The following is a 24,424-nucleotide window of genomic DNA, read 5'->3' on the forward strand; positions in this document are numbered from 1 at the left end:
TTGACCGACGCAGATAGAAAGCTGCTTCCAAGCGAGGACATGAGCTTAACATTCGTTGGTTTTAGAAGATGAGCTGATAAGTAGGCCTGAAGCTGGTCTCTCTGGGTTCTTCAGGGTTCTCTGGGAGGGAGGGGGGGGGTGTGTTTGGCGTGATCTGGAGCTGGTCTCGTCGGCCAGTCCTTAGGACGACCCCATCAATTCAGAATAGGACATAGACGCGACTTTCAACGGCTCCAGATCATCTTCCAAGGCCGGCGTACCTTTGGACTGCAGGTCCAGAGCAACGGCATCAATATCCTTCCACACGCGCAGCAGATTGCCACCAACAACCTTGGCAGCATCATCATCGCTCACGCCCTGCCGCAGCAGCTCCGCCACGAGATCAGGATACTTGGAGACATCGTCCAGCCCCTCAGGGGTGCTCGGGATCCCATCGAAGTCGCTACCGAGACCAACATGCTCGTAGCCAATCAGGTCACCTATGTACGTGATGTGCCGCACAACGTGCTCCAGCGTCGAGTTGGGCGGATAAAAGTCGGGGAGACCGTTCTCGTTGTCCGCCTCGACGCACGAGACGAAGTCGGGCGAGAAGTTGACCATCACGATGCTGTTCCGCTGCTTGACCAGCTGGAGAACGTGGTCGTGGACGTTTCGCGGGTGTGGGCAGACGCTGTGCGCGGAGCTGTGGCTGTATATGATGGGGGCCAGGCTGCCGCCCCAGCCGTCGCTGCCGCCGCCGAGCACATGCACCTGCGTGTCAACGCTGGTGTGCGATAGGTCGACGATCATGCCGATGCGGTTCATCTCGTGCACCAGCGCCTTGCCCTCATCGCTCACGCCGCCCCAGAGCCCGCCGTCAGGCGCCTTGCGCGTCGGGTTCGACCAGATGGCGGCATCGGCAAAACGATTGGGGCAGTTGTGGGTCAGCGTGGCATAGCGCACGCCCATGTCATAAAACCGCCTGAGGTTCGCGGCGCTGTTCCCGATCTGGTGCAGGCCCTCGATGCCAAAGGGCGAGATGAGCTGGCCCTGCTGGAAGGCGGCCAGGGCGGTGCTGGAGTTGACCTTGGGTGAGAACTGGGTCGGGTAGAGCGCCTGCAGGCGGGTCATGAGGTCGATTTGTTGGTAGGTAGCCTGAACGATTGGGGCGTAGATCTCGTCGTCAAAGTTGGTCATGTTATCTGGACACAGCCAGAATAGACTCCAGAAGGCCCCGCCGTTCATGCCCTCGCGGAGACGAGTAAGATCAACATGTCCTGGGGTCTTGCCAGTCTCAAAGGGGACTTGGAAGGTCTCATTGTTGATGTGGTTATTGTACAACCAGCGAATCATGATGGGCATATCATTGTGACCGTCTAAGGATGGATGGCCTTAGCACCTATCGTCGACACATACACAGAGAGAGGGAGAGAGACTGTAGGTGTTGAATCAAGTTGGATGCTTACCTATCAACGGTGTAGTGGAGAGGATATTCTTCACTCGTTCATCGATGGTGAGAGGCCTGGGCGAGAGCAGGTGTGACATGGCACGAAAACAATGATGAGACATGAAGATGAGAGAGACGACAGCGAGCAACGCAAACACATGAGGTCGTGAGCGTGGTTTCCGGCGAATATCATCTCGTCCATTTGGGACAACCTCGTAAGGCTGGCCTTTTTCACCTTTGCCGCCTGGGTACATGGTCAGGAATGTCAGATGAGAGCGTGTTAAATAAATAAGAACGTCGCTATGAGAACATGTCCTCCCTGGCATATACTGAGTAGGAGAATATCAAAAGACTGAACGTCGTCGTGTGTTGCTACGTGCTGATGCATGCATGCTTGATAAGCAGCATCGATCATGTCAGCATGTAAATTGACCCGGCAGCGCTTGTCGCTTAACCCATCTCATCCCTGTCTGCCGTTGAAACCGTTGCTACTACTACCATTACAGTTGATCGTCCTTTTGCGCCATTCCTCGCTTCTGGGCCTGTATCAGCACACTAAGAGAGTTGAGTGGGAACAAGACATGTCACATGTTAGTAGTAGTAAGTATGTCTTATAAGTATACTGTGCATTGAGATTGCCTCTTCCTTAAAAACCCATCTCGGGCCATAGCCTCTTGTGGATTGGCTGTCGAGAAAGGAGTTGAATGGCCCATTGAGAAGTGCCATGAGGCATATCGACATCTCCGATGGGGAACCAGCCATAAAATTAGAGAAATGCAGCCAAGATGCAACATCGACGTCACCGAGTGCAAGATATATACAATAGTACGAAGAAAATGGTATCAGGCATAGATTGGGCGACGTGTGCCTCATTTCAGGGCGTTGTTCAGGTCGTCCCGTCCACTGGTTCAAGGGTTCCAGGGGTTACCCGGACGGAGCCTAGACAGGGCCTGGGCTGCCTCATGGGCCCCCTGATCCAACAGAACTTTAGACGGCTGTCACCAATGGTAGCGACTGGATGACAGCCCTGGCGGATCCCTTCTACCGCGTTGGGGATTCGCTGCAAGGTTTATACGGCGAATTTCACGAAACTGACGTGGATAAGTCTTAAGGTTCCTTTTCCTTGGCTTCTAGCTTGACAGCACAGAAGTAGTTGTGATCCCCCTTTCGTGTGCTGACTGGTTCTTCGTCGTCCTCGTCGTCTAATACGTGCGGCTATCTTTGCGCCTTTCACTTCAAACCAACTGCTGCTCGATACTGTATCCCGCAACAGCGTGACTGACTCCCTCTGACTGTACGCTAGTAAGCGTCTCGACGTTATTTATTCACCGCCCGGCGTCAGCTCTCGATCCTTAAATCGGCGAAGGACCCACGATCCATAATCCATCAGGTCCCTCGACCACAACTTGGGGCCACCAACCGCCCAGCTGCTCAGCCTCCTCGGAATCTCCTAGCCCTGCTCGGGTTCGGCCGACGAAATCGAGAACAGAATCCGTCATCCAAGACGTTTTCCCCCACGACTACCCGAACATCAACAGTCCTTCCCGAAGTGCGAAACCCCTGCCCCCTCCAGCGACAGAAGAAGGAACACCAAAAAAAATAAAGAAAAAGGAGCAGCAAGGGCGTATATGTCTTTACGCATCGCGCAGTCCTGATCACTCACAGTCGTCACATCCGCCCACACCCACAACACAATAGGCTCTGACGCAGAGATCTGTCGTCACTGCCCAACATGCCCAGCTTTCAAGATAGTTTCTGGACGGGCGACTATGCCGCAGGTAGGATGCGCCTCGAGTCGAGGAATCCCAGTTGTGAATGCTCCTGCTGACAGCCGATAGGCCTCGGGGTTCTGTTCAGCAAGCTGCAGCAGGGCGTTATCGAGAACCGGCAGGTCTTGACAATCGCCCGCATGCGCGCAGAGGCAGAGGAGGCTTATGGCCAGAAGCTTTCCGAGATCGCCCCCGCAGCCGACAAGATCCAGGGCGGTTTCGCCAGAGACGATGGCGCCAGCGTTCGCAAGGTACGCATTCCAAACCTAAATTTACCACCCCTCTGGCCTCGATTAGGCCTCTCTAGCCCAAGCTGACTGGTCCCCTTTTCTTATCTGCGCAGGCATTCGACGGCGTGCGGACCGAAATGGTGGACGGCGCAAAGAATCACAAGAAGATCGCCCAGAACATCCGAGACCTGGTCGTGAACCCCTTTTCGAGGTGGTGCGAGGCCCACGAGACGCGCATACAAGACTCCCAGGACGAGCTGCAGACCCGGATCAAGGCCCACGACAGACAGGCCGAGCAGGTCAAGAAGCTGAGGAGCAACTACTTCAACAAGTGCCGCCTGGTCGAGGATCTCGAGGAGGAGAACAAGTTCGCCTTCCAGGACCCGCAGGACAGCCCCAAACCCAACATTCCCGAGATCAAGGTGTCGGACAACAAGGAGGCTGATGTCAGCGACGAGGACGAGGTGTTTGAGATTGGCGACGAGCATTTCGATGCAGAGGAGATGAAGAAGCGCCTGGCTCACATGCTCAACAACATCAAGCTGCAGGATACCAAGGTGCCGATCCTGGGAACGTATATGAATACTTCTGCCGGCGCGGACATTGTCGAGTACCTGCAAAAGTACATGGACACCACCAGCGTCAGCTATGCAGAGCGCATCGGACAGGACCTGGTCTCGGCCGGTTTCTTGAGGCTTGTGGGAAACGTTGGCAACACGTTCGCCAATAGCTCCAAATTGTTCTACCAATGGCGGCCCAAGGCGTTCCAGCTGTCCGGTGTTCCGGAGAAGAAGCCAGCGGTTGGCAGGACATTCTCGATGGCGTCGAACGGGCCGGATAATGCCGACTCGCCCGTCGTGGGCACGCTCAACGAGTACCTCGCGAACTGGAACCCCCTCAACAACCCATACCCCAACGAGACCCCGGCAGACCGCCTGCGCAGGGAGCAGAGGGAAGCCGATGACAAGTACAAGACCGGTGTCAGGAAGCTGGACGAGACGAGATGCGAGCTGGAAGAGGCCATCTCGGTGCACCTCAAGTTCCTGGAGCGCTGTGAGCTCGACCGGCTGAAGGCCATCAAGACCGTCATCCTCGACTTCTCGGGTGCCATTGGCAATGTCCTGCCCATCATCCAGTCTGCCGTCGACAAGATGATGCTGTACCAGGAAACCATTCAACCACAGGGTGATCTGCGCTATCTCCTGGAGAACTACCGCACCGGCCGGTTTGCTCCAAGGGTGACCATCTACGAGAATTACTACAACAAGGTCGATGAACAAACTTTCGGCGTTGACCTCGAAGCGCGCGCCAGAGCGGACAAGAAGCGCGTACCTATGATTCTCACCACCATCCTCACCTACCTCGACAACCACTACCCTGATCTTGAGGGCGATGATGCCAGAAGAGGCGTCTGGTTGGTGGATGTCCCTCTGTCCCAGACTCATGCTCTGCGTGCCAAGGTCAACGACGGCAAGCCATTCTCTACCGAGGTCTTTTCTGAATTCGATATACCCACTGTTGCCAGCCTGCTGAAACTTTACCTCCTTGAACTTCCTGGTAAGTCCCATATCTATCTATCCATCTATCTATATATCTATATACTGCACTTTCATACCTGTGCGGTCATAACTGACGAATAAATAGATTCTTTGGTGTCTTCTCACGTGTACGAGATCATCAGAAACCTTTACAATAACCCTGGACCAGAGACCTCTGAAGATGGGAACCGCGTTGGCGTGCTACAGCAGACACTGTCCCAGCTGAGACTCACCAACATTGCCACTCTTGACGCATGCATGAACCATTTCACACGATTAATCGAGCTGACGAGCGCCGATGAGGAGTACGTCTCATCTCTTGCCACTGCATTGGCGCCCTGCATCATGCGGCCACGCGTGGAAACCTCCCTCACCATGGAGGAGAAGCACGCGTACCGCCTGATCCGCGACTTGTTCGCCCACAAGACTGCCATCTTTAGCGAGCTGAAGCGCATGTCGACACAAGGCCTTTCAGCCTCGATATCGACCAAGGAGAGCCAGCGGCCCCGTTCCATCAGCACCAACGAGAGTAACCGCAGGCAATACCAGGAAGAGCGCCAGCGCTTACTGCTGGAGAAGGCGGGGGGCAGCCGTAGCAGGGTGACCTCCCCAGCACCCAGCCCACGCGGGCCAGGCAGCTCTCACCGTAGGGACAGGAGCGTCGGTCGGTTCCCTGTGTCTGCGCCGGGTGTCACCAGCCCTACGGAGAAGGCTCCGGCGGCAAGACAGAGCGTGGGCCCTGTGCTTGGCATCAAGCGCTCCAGTCTCGAGGTCCCAGGCGAGGCGGGCACCCCTACGCAGAGTGTTTCGTCCGAGTCGCTCGCCAACGGCAGCGAGACGACCGAATCCCCCGCGTCGACCAGGAGTCGCTCCGAGACCATCAAGTCCACCGAGTCCGTTGAGAAGCGCAACTCTCTCGGCCGTAACCCCGCGCGGTCGTCGCTGGGGCGCAGAATCCCCGTCAACCCGACCCCGCTGGCCGAGTCTGCTACAGACGAGCACCGGGGTGTGACGTTGGAGGATAAGCCCATGGATGACTAGTGACTTTCCGGCCCTCCCCAAACCAGGGCAAATCATATCTCCTTCGGTTCCACTCTTCGGGCATAATGATGGACAGACGGAGAAGGAAGAGGTTGTGGGAAGGCAGAAAAAACTATAACAAAAAAAAAAAAAAAAAAAAAAAAACCAAAGAAGATTTAGCGCAACGTGAAATGCGACCGGGCTGGGAAATATGTGTATCTATGTATGTATCGAAAGAACGCGACCACGAACGAGCCAAGAGTAACGCCCACGATAACTTTCACGGATTCGTCAAAAGGGCCGACTTAAACTGACTAAAGGTAGTAAAAGAGGATGCACAGGGAGGAAGGGAGACGAGAGTGAAGAGGAAGAAGGGTTGGGAGGCAGGCAGGAATGTTACCTCGTACTTTTGTTTTCAGTTTTTCTTAATTTCTCACATACACCCGTCGCCGTATAATGGCAGTTTTTTCTCTTCTTATTGTCTTTATTCGATGCATGTTTGACGTGCTTGCCTGGCATCATTATGATATTTTATTCTCGTTTCTGTGACGCATCACGTATGTGAGTGATGACGGTGCATCATATTCGGATAGAGATGGACTCGGCTGGCGTTGTCGACACGGGCGCGGACGCAAAACCAGCCGCTGCTGTTGTTTCATTGGAGTTACGGATCAAGAATAGAATACGTTACCTAGTCAATCAATAGACTAATCGGCGGAACAAGCTCACAAGAGAAACAGAACAGGCTGGTGATGGTCCTCAACGGTGGTCTATATTTGCAAAAGAGCAATAATTTCATGCCTTTCCATGCGGTTCGTCGGCATAACTCCTCAACATGCCAACAAGAAGAATGTGTGTAATCCGTGACTCCTCTGCCTTGCCTCAACGCAATAGCGAATGCTGGCCATTCCAAGATACGCAGACCAGTAACAAAAATGTCCTGCACCATGACTCCTCGTCAACTTCATATGCTTCACGATCTGTCGAGGCTCGAGGCTGGGCTGAGAACCTTCTTCGCAATACCCTGCTGAACGTAGTACGGGGCAGTACGTTGCCCGTCCAATAAAGCTTCCCAATACGCCAAGGCTACCATAACACCGCTCTCGGATGAGACCGCCGTCGAGAATTTAATTTGGCGTCAGAATCATTGATTCCCCCAATGGGTCCTTTGTGAACCCAAAGACTCGACAACAAAATGCATGCAGGTGCACAATATCAACTGGCAGTCAACGCTCAGACATCTGGCTTGAGCTGCCAATCTCCCTTTTTCTTGGGCTTCTCAGCTACGTGCTCCAAAGTGGCTGCAATCTGTGCCTTCTTGCACTTGTCAAACTTGTGCAGCAAGGTGGGTATCAAGGCTGTCTTTGGAAGGAACTTGAACTCAAGAATGACAGCTTTGAACTCATCCAGCAGCTCGGCGGGTATGAGGTCTGCTGCGGCAGGGGCCGATTTGCTTGTGGTAGCAGCGGATGCTTTCGGTGCGGGTGGTGGAGGCATGATGCCGTCAGAAGTGACTTCAATCGTCTGAGCCTTTGCAGCCTTAGGTTTGGCCACCTGACCTGGGTTGGTAGTTGTGACGGTCTTTGTATCAGAAGGCCAGTATGCGTTGGAAAAAGGGTCGATAGAATGGTGGTGCTCGAGGTCGGCTATGTATACGATTAGAAAGTATCCGCATACAAGGCTGCTGTTGGGCAAGACTTACGGATGATGAACTCCATGCGGAATTTGTACATCTGGGGATTTGGGTTCCTTCGGTTGCGATCCTCGTAGCAGATACCGCTGGACTCTGGCTCCATTGAGCTTACTAGCAGCGGACCACGCCTGACGTCCTCCGAGTCATCGAGGAAGCCATCCATGGACTTGTCGTCGTCCTCTTCATCTTCATCATCAGTCATGTCGTCGATGCCTTCGGCATCTTCTTCCTCGTCACCTTGCACCCACTCTGCCTCGGAATCATAATCATAATTTAGAGGCAGATCCTTCGTTGTGGGTCTGCGGGCCATCTTCCGTAGTGCTGCCACAGAATGAACACTCGTTACCGTACCATAATAGCCCGGGCGTACGTCCTCGTGGAATGAGAACTGCTTCATGGGGACACTTTTTAAGCATGATCGAGTAGATAGCTTGGACTGCTCCGCGATGAGGTTGATGGGGTTGGATGTTCCACCGTCCTGATCGGACATGATATCCCGAACGCGGGGAAACTGTTTTCCTCGTGGCAAGGGGGGGCCGACAAGGTGCAGCGTGCTGACTGGATCAAACTGTTTCGTCTGCACTGGGGAGCGTTTGCCTGCGAGGTAGTCTGTGATGATCGAAGCTGTCGTCTCCTGAGTCTCGTCATCCACAGCGAAGGGGTTCTTCGCTAGTGCAACATTTTTATGAACAAAGAAGGGAATTGCGAGCTTCTCGTACTCCGTCTGAGCAGCCGCCGGCGACGGACTTCTGGCTTTGACCGGTATGTCGGCAACTGTCGATAGAGCCTTCTTGGGTGTCGTGGAGTCCTTTTTGAAAAAAGCACCAATCCGAGTTTGGGCACGTGCCTTGCGCTCGGCCTCCTCCTTCTTCTCACGCTCCCTCTGCTCCGCATCCTGTCGTTTCTGCTCCCTCTCTTTCTTCCTGGCTTCTGTCTCCGCATGCTTCTTCTCCCTCTCGGCCTGCCTCTTCTCCTTCTCGGCCTGTTTCTGCGCCTCGCTTTCTTGTTTCTTCTTGTCTCTCTCTGCCTTCTTCGCAGCATCCTCTGCTTGCTTCGCCTGCTTTTCTCCGGGTGTCAGTTTCTTCTTTTTGGCAGGAGGACCCTGGGCTGACGGCAAGGCGGTCTTGGCGGGAGAGAAGGTTGGCGGTTGGCTTGTGTCAACAGAGTTCTGAGGTGCCAGATCCACAGGGAGAAGAGGCTGTCGAGTGGGAGTGTTGGGAGATGTCGAGGCTCCACCTGGAGTGCTGGAGCCAGCTTCGGTGAGAGCTGCTGGGCTACTTTGTACTGGGGGGGATTGTCTCGACAGATGTGATGGAATTGACGTGCCTTCTAAGATGGGTCAGCTGCCAGTGCTTTGTGATTTCAGACAGGACTATCTATCTACTTCATTCAAAGCTGTACCTACCCATGTCTGAAGGCTCCATCTTCATATGGACCTGGGGCTCGGACTTGACGAGAACATCAGAAATATCACCAGAGTATTCCTCATGGCTGCGCTTCCTGGTCGGGGAGTTCATCTCCGCAATATTTGGTGACATAACCATTAATGGCATTGATGTAGTGGTGGCCCCCTGGCCCAGGAGCGATGCAGATATGGGAGAGAAGTGATATGTAGAACGTGATCAGGTGTGTTGTTGTGTCGTGGAAGAGTCAGAAATGTCGAGTTCAGATCCAGTTCCAGTTCGAGGACAGTAAAGAGAGGAGTGCTTGGTTGGTAACAAGAAACAATTGACCAGCCTAAGAACTCTTGAGGATATGCAGAACCACCAGGCTTCACATGAACAGCTATGCTTGCGTCTCTGCTCAACCAGGTTCAGGTTTCCTGGTGGTTTTGGGGAGAGAGAGGGAGTAGTATCGAAAGTGAGTGGGACCCTTGATTGAACGCGTAGCAGTCGCGTTGGTGGAAGGGTCGCGTAGGGCACGGACCACCCTGCTTAAGTTCCAGGGCCAAGACCGCTCCTTCTCCAGGTACCTTCTTTCTGCTAGTGTTGCTACAGTGGCTTTATTTCACTCAAGACGGTCAAGGGGTTTTGTTGATTTGATATCAAAGGGCGGTGGGACACGGTGTTAATTATTCTGCATTGTAATTGAAGTAGATTGAAGAGAACAGGAGAACAAATAAATTGTGCTGTCTTTTCCCCCAAGACCGGCCTCTTTTTGGTTTGTATGATTCCCATCTTCGACTGCAAATGGGGCTCTTTCAAAGTTCCCGACTTCTCCTGATATCCATTTGCGAAACACTCGAAATGGGATTTTGAATCCCTGTGCTGAATGAGCCTCTAAAAGTGCCACTCCCTAGAGTGGGTTTATTTGACAGCCCATGGTCTTTTGCATATGATCACACAGTTTAGGCATCTTCACGGGCTGTGATTCAGGAAACAGACAGTAGCACACACGCAAACAGAACATACAGGCTAACAAGTAGCCACCAGATAGGTGAACGATGTTATATTATTCGTGGCCTCAAAGACCACACTGCTGAGGATCTATGCTGATAGCAGATCCTTGTGAAAACGACAAATCATCCAGACAAGCCAGCACCGGCCGTTCTTATTGGAGAAGGGCAATAAAAAAAATAAAAAAATCACAAAGCAGATCCAGAGCTCGACTGATATAGTCTGATATATTGCCTCCTCAAAACGCCTAGCAATGCAATGTTGTGTATGATAATGACGGCAATGTGCGCAAGGAAAGAAATAAGAACGTAGGAGATAGATGATGGAGGCTTGTGTGTGCAGGATGAGCGTTCCGTATATGCGACGTCCTGTTATGCCGGCGTAGTAACAAATACAAGCAAGGAAAAAAGCGACTGGCGGTATATCTTCCTCGGAAGACCAGTGGCGTTGATGCCGTATGAGTCCGATGAATAGAGCGCCGAACGTGGGTCGGCCATCGTGGGTTGTGGTTTGTTGTTTTATTTAGATTAATCCGGATTGGCGATGAAGAGCCTTCCGGATGTAAGCGTCATTGTCCTCTCGTCGACACTGCCTCTCCTGCGCAATTCGTCCGGGTTCTTGACGCTCTTCTCCCTCGTCAGGGTAGCATTCATCAGGCTGTTGCTAGCCAGACGTGCCGCGGCAGGGTCCAAGTCTGGCACATCGTCGGCGCGCTCGCCCATGCTGCTGCTTCCGCTCGCCGTGTCACTTGGTGGGCGCCTGTCTGACCCAGCGTCGGCGAGGCTTCCTCTCCTCTCCGGCGTGTTCTCTCCACCGCTGCCCGTCCACCTCCTGCTGTTTTGGGAGCCACCGCCTGTCATCTGGAGGCCGCTGCCTGTAGATGCTCGATAGTTCAGACCCCTCCGTCCGATGCTGCCCGCCGTGCTCGACCGTCCGCTGCTGCCCGTTCTGCGGTGATGCAGCCGTTGGCTCGCCATATCGTCGTCGTCAGAGTCCTCGCCTTCCACCTCCGTCGCGCTAAGGCGTAATGGTACGCCGCCCACGCCGACATAGTTGCTGTCTGGCGAGTACCCGACCACCGCGGGTTTGCCATGGTGTCGGATCTTGCCCACCACCTTACCGCCAGCACTGCTGAGCCCAGTGGATGTCCGGTTGCTGCCCGATGTGCCGGACCCAGTTCCCGACCCTACTGTCTGGAGGGCTCGCATCTTTGCCTGCTTTTGTTTTGCGAGCATGTAGGGGTCCTCTGGCTGTGCGCGGTCGCACCAGACGGTGGCCTTTTGTTTTCGCAGGAGCGCGACATAGCTGAGAGGCTGTACGGAGCCGTTGGACCGAGAGGAGGTGGAGCGACGCAGGTCCATGCTGGGAGGAGAGTTTCGATACGCTGCAGGAGGGGGAGGGCCTCTTTCGGCACCGCCCCCGCTCGAGACGGAGCTGAATGTATTCACGGAAGGCGTGCGGCGCTGGCGGCCATACTGCTGTGGCTGGCCAAGATACATGGCCTGTGGTTGCGGCTGTTGGACCTGCACTGGAAAGACGCCAGAGGATGTGCTACGAGTGCGGGAATGTGAGTAGGGGATCTGGATCGATGACTCGGGAAGTGGGCGTCGCCTTGGTGCCTGAGATTCGAGCATCCTCAAGAGGCCCGACAAAATCGCACGGGCGACGGGTATTTGTGAGTGGTGAGTGATTTTTGGAAAAGGGCGACGAAGCGGCTCAGACCCTAAGGATAAGGATCTATCACGGTAGTGCCGTCGTGGCGGCCCCTCGGGCTAGAAATGACAAACGCAGGCCCGAAAACACCGGTCGATGGACCAAGGTTGCGAGAAGTGGAGTCGTTCTGTCCCTGAGCGCGAGGTGAGGTACGCACGCGTTGTCGTACTGCGCAATTTCTTCGGCGCAGTATTCCTCGGATAGGAACTGAGGCGGTGCTAGAGACCCTAGGTGGTAGATGCTCCAACGAAAGAGTGGGAAAACAAAGGTGCACGAGACAAAAAGTGCGTTCCGGACTTCAAACCACGCCAGTCATGGACTGTGCGACGAAGAGGCCGCGTGGTGGGTAGTTTTGTCTGTTCGTTTCGCTACCACCTTTGCAAAGAAATTGGCGACTAAGGCCGTTGTTGTTGGAGATGGGGTAGTTCGGGAAGAGCCGCGATGCTGGGAACAGCGTTGAAGAAGAAGGCCGTTTTATGCGTGCTGGTCACCAGGTCGAGAGATAAGGTACTGCACAGGAGCAAGGTCGATGTTTGGTTTTTGATTGAGAATAGATGGTAGGTAGTGCAGTAAGTCTGCAATGCGTTGGACTGGAAAGGGTTGGGCGGCGCTTAAAGACAAATGCTGACTGCTGCTCTGCCGATCAGTTACCGCAGCATCACTGAACCAAGGCCCTGGGTGCCGTATGGATTAGCGCTGGAGGGGGCAAGAGATGACGGTCCAACGTTGCAGTCTTGGCAGGGCCTGCCTGGTTTTTCTTCTCTTTCGGTTTTCTTTCTTGCTGTTCTGTTCTTTTCCCCTCTCGGTCTTGCAATTTGATGTCGGGATCGCAAGACTAAGCGTGCACGCCAGGTCTCGCTGGACAAGTCGACGCTTAAATCGGTGAGCAAGAAGTGGCGCAAGTCTAGGCAAGGTGTCCAAGGTCGGGGAGGGTAAGGATGCGTCCAGGGCTTGTCCAGGGTTTTTTAATCTTTTCTTTCCTTACTTCCAGGGGTGGGAGCTCGATGATGTCGAGCTGCCAATATGTGAGGACTTTATTGCTGCTTGCCGACCAGGCTCTTTTCAGGGAACAGGCAAACCGAGTCCGATCAACTTTGCACGTGTCCAATCGGTCCCAGGCTGGGAGCTGAGACTGGGTGGTGGTCCGTGAAGGAGCAGTAACTGGACTGGAGTTGAGAGGAGAGCTGGTCGGAATCCAGGTTACAAGGTGGGCTCGGGCGCGGGCGGGTGGAGGAGGAGGGACGACAAGGCTTTTGAAAGACATTGACTGGCAGGCTGGCTGCCAAGCGAGCAAGCGGATGTTTCTGCGAGGGCGCTCTGTCGCGCTGGTTACTTCCTCGAGTTGGCTAGCGCCTTGACAATTTAGGTACTATCAGCGTTGTCAAGCTCGGTGGGGTAGTGGTGCTTGCATCTTGCAGGGGGCCCCAGGCTTTCTGTGCAGATACAGGTACCGCGGTACGGGTACGAGTACGGATTTCTGCTCATCATAGCAGGTAGATACCATGTAATGGTACCTAGCAGCAGTACAGACTGCAGATTCACCACCACACTTTGGTTCTTGTCCTGCTTTTCCCCACTCTTCCTTGATTCCTTGACGATGGTCGGCTGTTGCCAGCAGGGGACACACGCACACACATACAGATAGAGAGAAGATGCAATCCATAGCGCTGTGAGATTTGGGAGGGATCACTTCATCCCTCAAAGCAGGTGTTCAGAGAATCCCATGTGAGTGGAATCTGACGCTGTTTTTATTCAGTACTGTTACCATCCATGAACACTACCACACACACAAAAGTATAATTAACTCTGGTTATTGAATCTGTCCTCCTTGGTCGCCGTTCAGTAAGGCCGGCCCGTTTCAGAGGACCACTGCTGGCTATTATCTTGTCTTTTTGCTTTAACAAAAATCCTATCTCTCCTCTACGTACTTTTTTCTTTTTCTTCTTCCCTTTTTGTTCGTCCCCCGCCCCTCAATCTTGTTAGGGGTTGTTCCCGATCCGGGGGGATGGGATTTGTGTGCGCCAGACAGATTGATGATGCTAAAAACCCAGTCTCCCGCAATCCAAGCGCCACGAGATCCACCGAGGAAGAGCCTTGTCTCTCCCCACCAGCCCAGCCAATCATCGGAGCCAATCCAGGTCTGATGTAATAGGTATCATCCCTCCGCCAAACATGACGGTACACAACCAAGCGCTGCCTTGTTGATGGTGTTGTTGTTTGAATTGGCACTTGTTGATCAGTCGGACGACCTTGTTTCTGGTGGCCAGCCGTGCCGGCCTCGGCGCTTTCAGAAATGGCAGGTATCAACATCTGATCGAGATCTCGTCCCGCAAAGCATGGAAGCGGAGTTTTGGAACAACTTCAGGTCACTCTTCTCCTATCCGTGCTAGAATTTACCAACACTATCGACCACAGCTTGGAATGCCTCCACGTCTTAGAACCTCTCCCTCCGGCCCCATTTCTTGGCATGGCGTGTTTGCGGTTGGCTTCCGGAACATCATCAAATCCCGAGAACAGGAAACAGAGTCCCCGACATATTCCAGAGACACGGCCCATCGGTCACTGAAAATAAGAAGACGAGTTGCCGTATATGTCTTCTCTACTTGCTTCGGGGAGCTCCTGCATCCTTTGTCCTCAAAGGATTCATGTTGTGGGGCCGGATTCGATATTCCCCTCCGCCACCCCCCTGGCTGCATTTGCTCCCCTCCTCGCCGGTACCCGTTTGCCGTTCATCACGTCGAACCATGAACTTTGACGGTTGCGTGTCGTACCATGTTGTAGTAAATAATGAATTGACCTTTCGGGACATTCGGTAATTGCCATCCTGACGAGGGTTGTGATCACGGTTGTGGATTAATCGGCACGGTTGTCGCTCTGCAATACCTCTTGTTTCTTTTCTTCCTCTTTCTGTTTTCCCACTTGACGTAAAAGGCTCATCTGATCGCCGTCCCTGAATATGCCTCTAGAAAAGCAGCAGTTTGAAATCGCTTTCATTCTGAAAGAAAAGGGCCTTTTGCCAACCTGTTCCCCGACATCGACCCTGTTTTGAATTAGGGCTAAAGAGAGTCAAATTTTGATGAGGGAGTCCAATTGCCTCTCTTTGAAACAAGATCGGTTTGCACCATATTTGGCCAAGGACGGTGTGGCATTATGCGTTGGGGGGGCGCAAGGGACGATGAGGCCTACTCTCCTCTGGGATTGGAACGAGGCTGCCAATTGACTCGAGGGGGATAGGCAGAAGTTCCATGTTTCAAGGATAGACATGTAGGATAACAGTGTGCCCTAATGCGGGGGATGAAGCTCGCCATGCCGCATTCAGCGGCACTACTGTGTGTACATACCATCCATCCCGCTGGCTTTGTCAGATCATCAATCACCAGCCATCTTCAACTATGCAAGCCTATCATCACCATCGCCTCTCTTTTCGTATCTTGCCTGTCTGACCACTCGAGCTTGCCCCTCTCCCCGGCCTCCTCGATAGCTGTTAACGAAACAAAAAGACGGCCGCATGTCTCACCTCACCCAACCGCGGGTCGGAATACGTAATCAAACCTGCGAGACCGTCCCATGTATCATACCAGGGTTAGGTCCTTGGAAACCCTCTCGCCATGCTTGCAGGGAGCTACTGTACTTTGTGCATTCTGGCGATGTCGGTTGTCGATCCGCGGTGTAACCTTTTTCTCCTTCCTCCTGCAGTATCGAGCAGGGGACTGTTCTGGGTTGTTTTGCATGCATGATGTGTGAAGCTCTTTGTTCTTCCTTTCTTGTTTCTTCTCTGTCTCATTACAGCGTGACGAGTTTGCTTACTCTGCAATGCAATGCATCGCACCACATAAAAAAGGCCGAACGCTCCGCGCGTCATTACAACATCGTCATTTCAGAATCACACAGTGGTATTGAGAAGGAACGCACCGATATCTTGGTACAGCCAAGAAGAAGAGTAAGGGGGGGGGGGGCCAAACAGGTTCTTCGAGTCCTCCACAAAGGTAGGTTGGTACCTAGGTTGGTATATCTGGGCATATTATAACCTTACAAACCTTGGTTTTGCATCCCACTTGCCGTTGTGATACCGCCGTGAAGATATAGCCCGGAATCCGGATCTTGCCAGTCCACACGCCCCACATCTGCTCACCCTCAGTACAGGTCCAGGCCTGGTTGCAAGGCATGTGAATACTATGTACTTATGAAGCAGAGCCGGTTAGAGAGAGGAGGCGCGAATGGCCTCAGTGGCGTCAGGCTACGTTGCAGCAGGCGTGTGCTCCCAAAAAATTTTGCTTGCATAAACGGTTTCCCTCGAGTAAGTGACCGTTTCTGACCAGCCAGTAAAGTATCTTAGCATCCTTCCAGCCCGACCACACCATCACAGAAGCCTCATCATGCAGAGAGGGTCAGCGAGAACTGCAGTATCACTGCATGGCATGGCGTGTTGCCTGCTTCGGTTGGTAACATCCGACGCGCGATGCTGTCTGCATCTAGAACCAAACCAGAACAACAAACACATGCAAACCATTCTCCCAGATCCAACCAACCCCTCTTCTTACCCCTCCTCCTGCTTCATCTCCTCCGTTCTGTGCTGGGCTGCAGCAGGGACTTCTTTTTCCCTCTTTCATCTCTCCCCTCGCCTTCTCTTTTGGGAACCAAGGACTGGCCCCTGTCTATCTGCGTGTTTATGGCTCCGCAACGGTGCAGCAATTTACATGCAGCAGCTCTTCCTGAGCACGCCCGAGAGGGCAAGCAAGGGAAACCGAGAACAGGGCTAGACTCCCATCAGGTAGCAAGATCACCCAGTTTAGCAGTTATTTGTACTGTTAATTTTTATTTTACTGTATTATATTTTATCCCCCCCCCCCTCTTTTTTTTTTTTTTTTTTTTTGGATGTGTCAGAGAGGGACGCTGGTCATACAGACACATATATACTAAGTACACAGAGGAGGTTAGAAAGGCCAGTGACAAAAGCCCGACCAGGTAGGAAGTACCAGTACTTCTAGGCCATGTATTGTATGCACGATACGCATAAGCCCTGTTTATCCACGTGCAGTAGCCCAGAGCTTGGCTGGTGCTATTCTTTCTTTCTTCCCTAGCCTACTGGGAGGGGCGTCGTTCGGTTTCTCCACCATCGTGGACCAGTCGTGCACCCTGATGGCCTCAGCCTTCCAAGTGGTCGAAATTGTAACGGGGCTGCGCGGGTGCTTCTTGAAACTTCTGGCGAGGGGGCGGCGCGGGATGGCTGTTGCTTAGCCTCGTTGACCGGCAGACCACGCCAAGACGTGGCGCGCTATTTTACTGTCCCACAACGAAATGGAGTACTTGAAGTATGTTATTTGATAGACAGAGCAAAGAGACGTGTTGAGGTGATGAGATATTATTGGCACATTGCATGCTTCTTCATCAGCAAAAGGTCCTACTCAGATGTTGTTGGCTGCCCAGTGCTTGCGTCGAGCAGTGCCCATCATTTGACTTTCCCCCTTTCCTCCTCTCCCTAGAGCACGGTGGTTGTGGTGACGACTCGACGATGCCCCAGACGCGGTAGCGTAAAGATAAAATCAAAATCAAATGTAGGAGAGGATTTCTACAGAAACAGGTCGTCACCGGTGCCGATGTCACGAAGCCAGGGGAGGGGGAAGTGAACAAGTGCACTCTGTTGGTGGAGCCCCGTGCCTTCCGAGTACGACCTGACAACGGAGGTATCTTTCCGGATGAGACGAGGGTTGCCGTCAATGAAAGGAAAAAAGAAACAAATTCAATAGAAAATCGTTTGGTAAGGGTAACAGCCAGAACAAGGGCCGGGAGACTTCCTATCACGGAAGGATGAGGCCATTCCCAGATGTAAACGAGACGCGGGGGCCCCCTGGCCTGGCTAGCTTTGCGATGGTCTTATCGCTTGGCCTGTTGTCCTTCTTCTTTTTTCCCGCCTTCTCTACTGTGCACTGACCTTTTGGACTGGAGGGAAAGTATCGTGAGTTCGGTCCTCCCCACTAGAGAGGGACGCCAATTTCCTTGCTCCTGTCGCCGGGACCTGCTTTCGTAGTCGCGACTTCCTGAATAGCCTCACAGGTGTGTGAGCGGGACCCCGATGCTGCTCTGAGATCTCGATCTCGACCCCCCTCGCGGTAGGTGCCGGCCCCTGTGGAGATGGAATACTCCATACAGTAATTGAATATTTCTCCCCCCTCCCCCTTTCCAGTCACCAACAACGCCGGCTCGTCGGCCGAGAACAGTAGTATACGCATGCAGGCTCTCTTTTCCAGGTTTCGGGGAGCCGCTCCCAGGGCAAGGGCCCGCTAGGAGAGGAAGAAGAAGGGGGGGAAAAAGTGGAAAGCAAGGAAGAAAAGGGAAGGAAAGGGAAAGAAAATAGAAAGAAGACCTGGATCAGGGCTTCAGAAGAATCTGGTTCCGATTCCGAGGCCCGTGGGGTGGCGGCTACGTGGACAAGGTGGACAAGCCGGAGGGGCTTAAATCAGGGGGTTGAGCGAGATGTCAACGTCATCTCAGGAGAGAGGTTTCCACGTGGGGACGGAGCGGAGTTGAATTCTTGAAGGTGAAGGTTGAAGAAGATTCGTTGTGTTCCACGAGGTCTTCACTGCGCGAGCGGCTTGTTACGATGGAGCAGAATCCCTGATTTCCTTGCTGTGGTGGTATGAGACATGCGCTGCCCAAATTAAGTGAATGGATAAGAGGGGGATGGGCACCAATACGCCGGTGCATCTCACGGCCTGTCAGCCAGTCAAGGGACTGGATTAGTCACTGTCTTGCTCCGAGACAGACCAAATGCAGAGACTCTCCTAGGTGAAAAGGCGAGGGACAGTCTTTGTTGCCCAAGTGTGTAGGCGCAACGTTACCGCAGCGCTTCTCCCAACATTCCAGCCAGCTGACCGTCAAGTGGAGGAGCGATTGTCAGGTCCTGGTTGAGCAAATCTAAGCCTCAAATGATGCCAATCCCGTCCCGCAGCAAGGTATCACCTCAGCCCATAGGATTGCTCCAAACCCACACGAAACCATGCCCAAAGTACTAAAATAAATTCACCCCCCCCCCCCAAAAAAAAATTAAGATTGAAAATCCAGAAAAGAATAAGCTCAAGAAAGTAATACTTAGGCGGGCGCTATCCTATAGCACAAGTTCAAGGCTAAAGGAACACCAGAATTCGAGCTCCTTGTGAAGCCCTGCGATGCCAAAGAACAAGGACGGACTCCTTGTAAACGTCTTTCAGCGGCCACGTAGGGAAGGGGGCAAAAAGTCGAAAAAAAAGGTATGACAAGATTGAGTGAGGTTGGTAGGCCTTAGATAGTATTGTCATACTATGATTACTACGGTAGTGGGATTATTCTGATCATTGGGTTTGTGCGGTGCAGAGTTTCCTCGGCCACAGTCTGCGATTGTACTTACTGCAAGTGCCGTTTATGGTGAAAAGGGATGCGTGGCAGGGGGGACAGCGCTGATTGGTCGATCTAATTAAAACCACAGGCCCCCCCCCCCAATCAACCAACCAAATATACCATAGTAATCCTGACAGAAGATCCTCTTGTGTTTACCTTTTTGTATGTACAAACACGGCCCTGCCATCCACACTTAGTCGACATCCGATCTGGGTCACATGCCACATCTTGCAGCATCTGATCTGAGCTGCAATACGAGAAATGCGACGAAGATGACCAGATGCTTTTGATGCAAGGCCGAAACTCAATCCCAGGCCTCATCTCGTGCGTCTGACGTCACAATGAAATTCGCAAAGGAGCTCGAGAGAGATCTCGTCCCAGGTAAAGAGAAAGACCCCTCCCCCTCCCCAGCCAGCTGTCTACCCAAATATACAGGAGGCTAAAACCCAGTCGCAGAATGGCGGGTCAAGTACCTGGACTACAAGTCTGGCAAGAAGCACATCAAGGCCATCTCAAGGGCTATCAGCCGTGCTGATAGCACACCGTCCTCGGTCTTGACCAGGAGGACTGACCACCCACGACCTGGCACATCACCCTTCGGCACGCCATCACCACCGAGCCGCAACAATGGCGGTCTGAGAGGAGAGTCTGTGGCCGAGGATGGTGATCCACTGCGGACCAGCCCGGCCCCTATGGGTCAGTCTCCTTCACGGTTCGGCGCTGTGCCGCAGCGCGGGGAGCGCCAGAGGTTGACGGAGGGGGCCGACGCGGACGTGCATTATGGGAGCATCGTCCCTACGCCTGCCGAGCCTCAGGATGACCCGTTTCTCGCCCACAGGGCAAGCCTGCTGGAGCTCCCCGGCCCGGCCATGAGGGTGCCTTCCAACAACACAATGATTAATCAGGGGGCAAGACCGTCCAACAATCGCATCAGCTCCGCCGCCTCGCTGGGCCGCCACCCCCTGCAGCGGACTGTCTCCATGGCGGATTCGCATCGGGAGAGTCACGATGGGCGCCACCAGGGACCTGACAGCCTCGCCCTCCCTCCTGGAGCGACGTTCCCGAGCCTGGCACCAAGCGATATACACAGCCCCCGCGCCCGACTCCGCAGAATGTTCACCCTGACGGGTGCTTCAGCCGAACGGCGAAAGTCGAGGGGTGAGTTCGACTTGCGTGCACTGGACGAGGTCAGGGAGAAGGAGCGCGAGTTTGCCGAGTTTCTCGACAGTGAGCTCGACAAGGTGGAGGCTTTCTACCGGCAGAAGGAGGACAGCGCCGGCAAGAGGCTGACTCTGCTTCGCGAGCAGCTGCATGAGATGCGTAACAGGCGGACGTCAGAGATCGCAGAGGCTAAGCGCCGGAAGCGCAATGGCGAGACCAACGGGCAACACGCAAAGGAGGACGACCAGACCAACGGGGCGCATATCCCTCTGCTCAACCCCCTGAGAGCGAAGCTATTCAGGCCCGGTCCGAACTCTGAGGCCATGCAACACATGGGGACGCCTGTACACGTCAAACAGGGCAACGATGGCGGACGCGACTATTCTCGCCGGCCGCCCGAGGATGAGGTGCCCTACCGCACGGCCAAGAGAAAGCTCAAGCTGGCCCTGCAGGAATTCTATCGCGGGCTCGAGTTGCTCAAGTCCTATGCATTTCTAAACCGGACTGCATTCAGGAAATTGAACAAGAAATACGACAAGACGGTCCACGCGCGGCCGCCGTACCGTTACATGACGGAGAAGGTCAATAAGAGCTGGTTCGTCAACTCGGACGTCCTGGACGGGCATCTACAGGCCGTCGAGGACCTGTACGCCCGATACTTTGAGCGTGGTAACCACAAGATTGCAGCTGGTAAACTGCGGAGCCTCAGCAAGAAAAAGAGAGATGAATCCGGCAGCGCCTTTCAGAACGGCATCTTCATCGGCATTGGCGCCGTTTTTGCCATACAGGGACTTGTATATGGTGCAGAGCTCCTGTTCGACAAAGACCCGGAGGTGAGGACGCAGACGAGCTACCTGTTGCAGATCTACGGGGGATACTTCCTCATGTTGTATCTGTTTAGCTTGTTCTGTCTTGACTGCAAGCTGTGGACCGCTAACAGGGTGAATTACCCCTTCATCTTTGAGTTTGACGCACGGAGCCAGCTGGACTGGAGACAGCTGGCCGAGTTCCCGAGCTTCTTCTTGTTCCTCCTGGGACTGTTCATGTGGCTCAATTTCACGAGATATGGGTCACCAGATATGTATCTCTACTATCCGGTGATCTTGATATGTGTCACCTTTGCGATCCTGTTTCTGCCTGCTCCGGTTCTATTTCACAAGAGCCGGAAGTGGTTTCTCTACTCTCATGTAGGTGTTTGGGATTGACTCCTCTCTGCTAACTGGTATGCGTTATGATGCTGATATTTCGCAGTGGCGTCTATTCTTCGCAGGCTTGTATCCCGTCGAGTTTCGCGACTTCTTCCTGGGAGATATGTACTGCTCGTTAACATACGCCATGTGTGTAAGTCATCAGGCCAACCTTCCCAGGGCCCTCGTTCCAATCTGACAGTCCACTCCAGAATATCGAGCTCTTTTTTTGCCTGTACGCGAATGAATGGGACAACCCTCAGCAGTGCAACTCAAATCACTCACGTCTGCTGGGCTTCTTTGTCTGCCTTCCACCTATTTGGTACGTGAGGTAGCCTGCGGCGTCAAAATAGGATTTCTCGATGCTGACAGCTACGAAAGGCGATTCTTGCAATGTATCCGGCGTTACAAAGACACACGCAACATATTTCCCCATCTTGTCAATTGCGGAAAGTACACGGCAAGCATTCTCGCAGGCGTCTTTCTGAGTGTCTACCGCATTCAAAACTCGCACAAAAACTTGGCCCTCTTCGTCGTCTTCGCGACCATCAATGGGTTTTACACAGGTAAGCCTGGACACCATTTCCTCCTGACCATGTGCCGTGCAAAACTCACACTGTCTTTCGGCAGCATTTTGGGACATCTTCATGGATTTCTCCCTCCTCCAGCCCCACACCCAACACCGTTTCCTCCGTGACATCACCGCTCTCAAGTTTCGCTGGCCGTACTATCTCATTATGATACTCGACCCGATCCTCCGCTTCAACTGGGTCTTTTATGTCATTTTCACCCACGATACCCAACACTCGTCCACCGCCTCCTTCTTGATTGGCTTCTCCGAAGTCACCCGCCGCGGCATGTGGACCCTATTGAGAGTGGAGAACGAGCACTGCGCCAATGTCAAGCAGTACAGGGCCTCCCGCGATGTACCGCTGCCATATGACCTGGATGTCCCCGCCGATTATCTGACGAGCGGCAGAGACAGCTTGGACTCGGGTGGAAAGCAGGCCCAGCGGCCTGAGATTGCAGACGAGCTCGTGCGCAGCCCGTCTGCGGCAAGAGTCAGCTGGAGCGGCGCGGTGGCGCGCACACCAAGCCGCCGCGCAACGGATATCGAGCCTCCACAGACACCTGGCGGGCCTTCGGATACAGCGGAAGAAGGTCGCACGCCAGGCGGCGACTCGCCCAACATCAGGCGGCGGAGGCGCGCAGAAACGGTCGGGAACAAGAGTATCCGAGGGATACTTGCGGACGCCCACAGGCAAGACTTTGAGAAGAAGAGGCGGCCCGACTCCAAAAGTGGGGCGGTCCAGCTAGATGGGCCCCGTGAGGACGACGAAGAGGACGACGACGAGTCTGACGACGATGCAGTACCTAGTGGGGGGGCCTCGGACGAGGAGACTGGGTCGCTGCTCGATGAGAGGACGGAGATCAGGGAGGCAGAGATGTTGGCACGGCAAGGAAAAGATGGTGATATGGACTGATGTGGGGTGACCAGATGCAGTGCGGTATGTAGAAAGAAAAGAGACAAAGAGAGATTGCGATACTTCCTGAAAGACGGAACATACATACCGTTGCGCCGAAGAGATGACATCGCCTCATTCGTATTAAATCCCCTGCTTATTCAAAGATGCCCCTTACGACAAAGTGCTGGTGTGAGCGACCGGCCGTGCTGGTATCCCGAGATCCCGGGAGAGAGCTAGCGCTATCTGGAGGACTTTATGCGGGCCCCGGAGGCGTTCCGGCGTTTCACGGAGGTCACGAAGTTCTTCGAGAAGTGCTATCCTTCTGGGATCGCGGTAGTGATCAGCCAGGCTCGGCGCGGGAGGCCGGCGAGAGACTCAGCAGCCGAAGGTGATAGCGGAGCCTCGGAGTCCGACCCCGGCTCCGATGAGGAGATCTGCTGGAGAGGGAGCGAGGAGAGCGATAACGAGGGTAGCGATAATGAGGAGGAAGGAGGAGACGAGGGTCCGTGAGGAAGAGGCGATGGACAAGGATATTGAGAAGAGAAAGGAGAGAAGGAGAATGATAATGGGGGTGGCGATAACGAGGGTGGCGATAATGAGGGCGGCGATGATGAGGGAGCGATAAGCGCGAAGGAGGGTGGAAGAGAGTAGAGGAAAGGAGAGGACGAGAAAGGAGGGGAGAGGAAAAGGAGACGAGAGGAAAGAAGAGGAAAGGGATGCGTGGAGGTTTGGAGAGGAAAAGGAGGAAAACCGAAAGAGAAAGGAAAAAAAAGGAAGAAGAAGAAGAAAGAAGGGGGAAAAAGAGGAAGAAGAAAAAAGAAAAAAAGGAAGAAAAAAAGGAAGAAAGAAAGAAAGAAAAAAGAAAACTGCCATCTGGCAGTCCGAACAAGCGCCCACCGGCATTATAACACTCAGCCCAGGCTTAGGATACTCGAAACCCAGCCTCTACGGATTTTTCCTAGTTACTGCTCGCATATGGAGGCGAGGGAGAGACCGAACAGGCGGTACTGCTGTCGCTATTATGGACATCGAGTCGCTGGATAGGTAGTTAGCTGTTTCCTCACGGGATATGTGGATGTGTGCCTAGCTCAGCGCGCCTCATACCCTTCGGGAGGTTTTTCAGGTTAGATAGCATCGCTTCTTTTGTACTTGGCGTTGAATAGAACAAACAAACAGGCGTCGTGAGAGAGTATAGACAGTTGATCGCACATCGAAAACCTAGCTGCTCTGGCTCGGGCTACACTGCTATACCTCCCACACAACACAAAAAACCAAACATTGCCATCTCCCTTGCTCCAAATTTTGATACCGTCCAAATACGCCGTGAACTTTCGTAGTTATACCGTCAACCTGGGCCGAGGCGCAGACATGATGTGCGACCCTGTTGACAACCATGGGACACAAACCCACCTTTGCTCAACATCCTTTTAACTGGCCCATGAATTCATACA

General features: G+C 53.6%; 4 protein-coding genes across 4 annotated transcripts; 2 read left to right on the forward strand and 2 right to left on the reverse strand.

Annotated features, from left to right (window-relative positions):
- Positions 1 to 180: 180 nt before the first annotated feature.
- On the reverse strand, positions 181 to 1,524 carry M406DRAFT_248070 (uncharacterized protein; the record flags this gene model as incomplete). The annotated part of the gene is made up of 2 exons (XM_040916502.1): positions 181 to 1,355; positions 1,446 to 1,524. The coding sequence occupies 2 exons, from the start codon at positions 1,522 to 1,524 to the stop codon at positions 181 to 183; spliced, it is 1,254 nt and encodes a 417-aa protein (XP_040781876.1).
- A 1,634-nt stretch (positions 1,525 to 3,158) lies between these two features.
- Positions 3,159 to 6,119, forward strand: M406DRAFT_285725 (uncharacterized protein; the record flags this gene model as incomplete). The annotated part of the gene is made up of 4 exons (XM_040918637.1): positions 3,159 to 3,204; positions 3,265 to 3,446; positions 3,539 to 4,982; positions 5,070 to 6,119. The coding sequence occupies 4 exons, from the start codon at positions 3,159 to 3,161 to the stop codon at positions 6,002 to 6,004; spliced, it is 2,607 nt and encodes an 868-aa protein (XP_040781877.1). The 3' UTR covers positions 6,005 to 6,119.
- Positions 6,120 to 10,092: 3,973 nt separating this feature from the next.
- On the reverse strand, positions 10,093 to 11,706 carry M406DRAFT_349455 (uncharacterized protein; the record flags this gene model as incomplete). Its single annotated transcript, XM_040922468.1, has 1 exon — positions 10,093 to 11,706. The coding sequence occupies one exon, from the start codon at positions 11,704 to 11,706 to the stop codon at positions 10,600 to 10,602; it is 1,107 nt and encodes a 368-aa protein (XP_040781878.1). The 3' UTR covers positions 10,093 to 10,599.
- A 7,794-nt stretch (positions 11,707 to 19,500) lies between these two features.
- On the forward strand, positions 19,501 to 22,991 carry M406DRAFT_105558 (uncharacterized protein; the record flags this gene model as incomplete). Its single annotated transcript, XM_040915152.1, has 6 exons — positions 19,501 to 19,540; positions 19,616 to 21,417; positions 21,512 to 21,661; positions 21,720 to 21,829; positions 21,889 to 22,073; positions 22,138 to 22,991. 6 exons carry the CDS (start codon positions 19,501 to 19,503, stop codon positions 22,989 to 22,991), a joined length of 3,141 nt encoding a protein of 1,046 aa, XP_040781879.1.
- Positions 22,992 to 24,424: the final 1,433 nt, after the last annotated feature.

Source organism: Cryphonectria parasitica, assembly GCF_011745365.1.
Source record: "Cryphonectria parasitica EP155 unplaced genomic scaffold M406scaffold_1, whole genome shotgun sequence".
NCBI classification, from domain to species: Eukaryota; Fungi; Ascomycota; class Sordariomycetes; order Diaporthales; family Cryphonectriaceae; genus Cryphonectria; species Cryphonectria parasitica.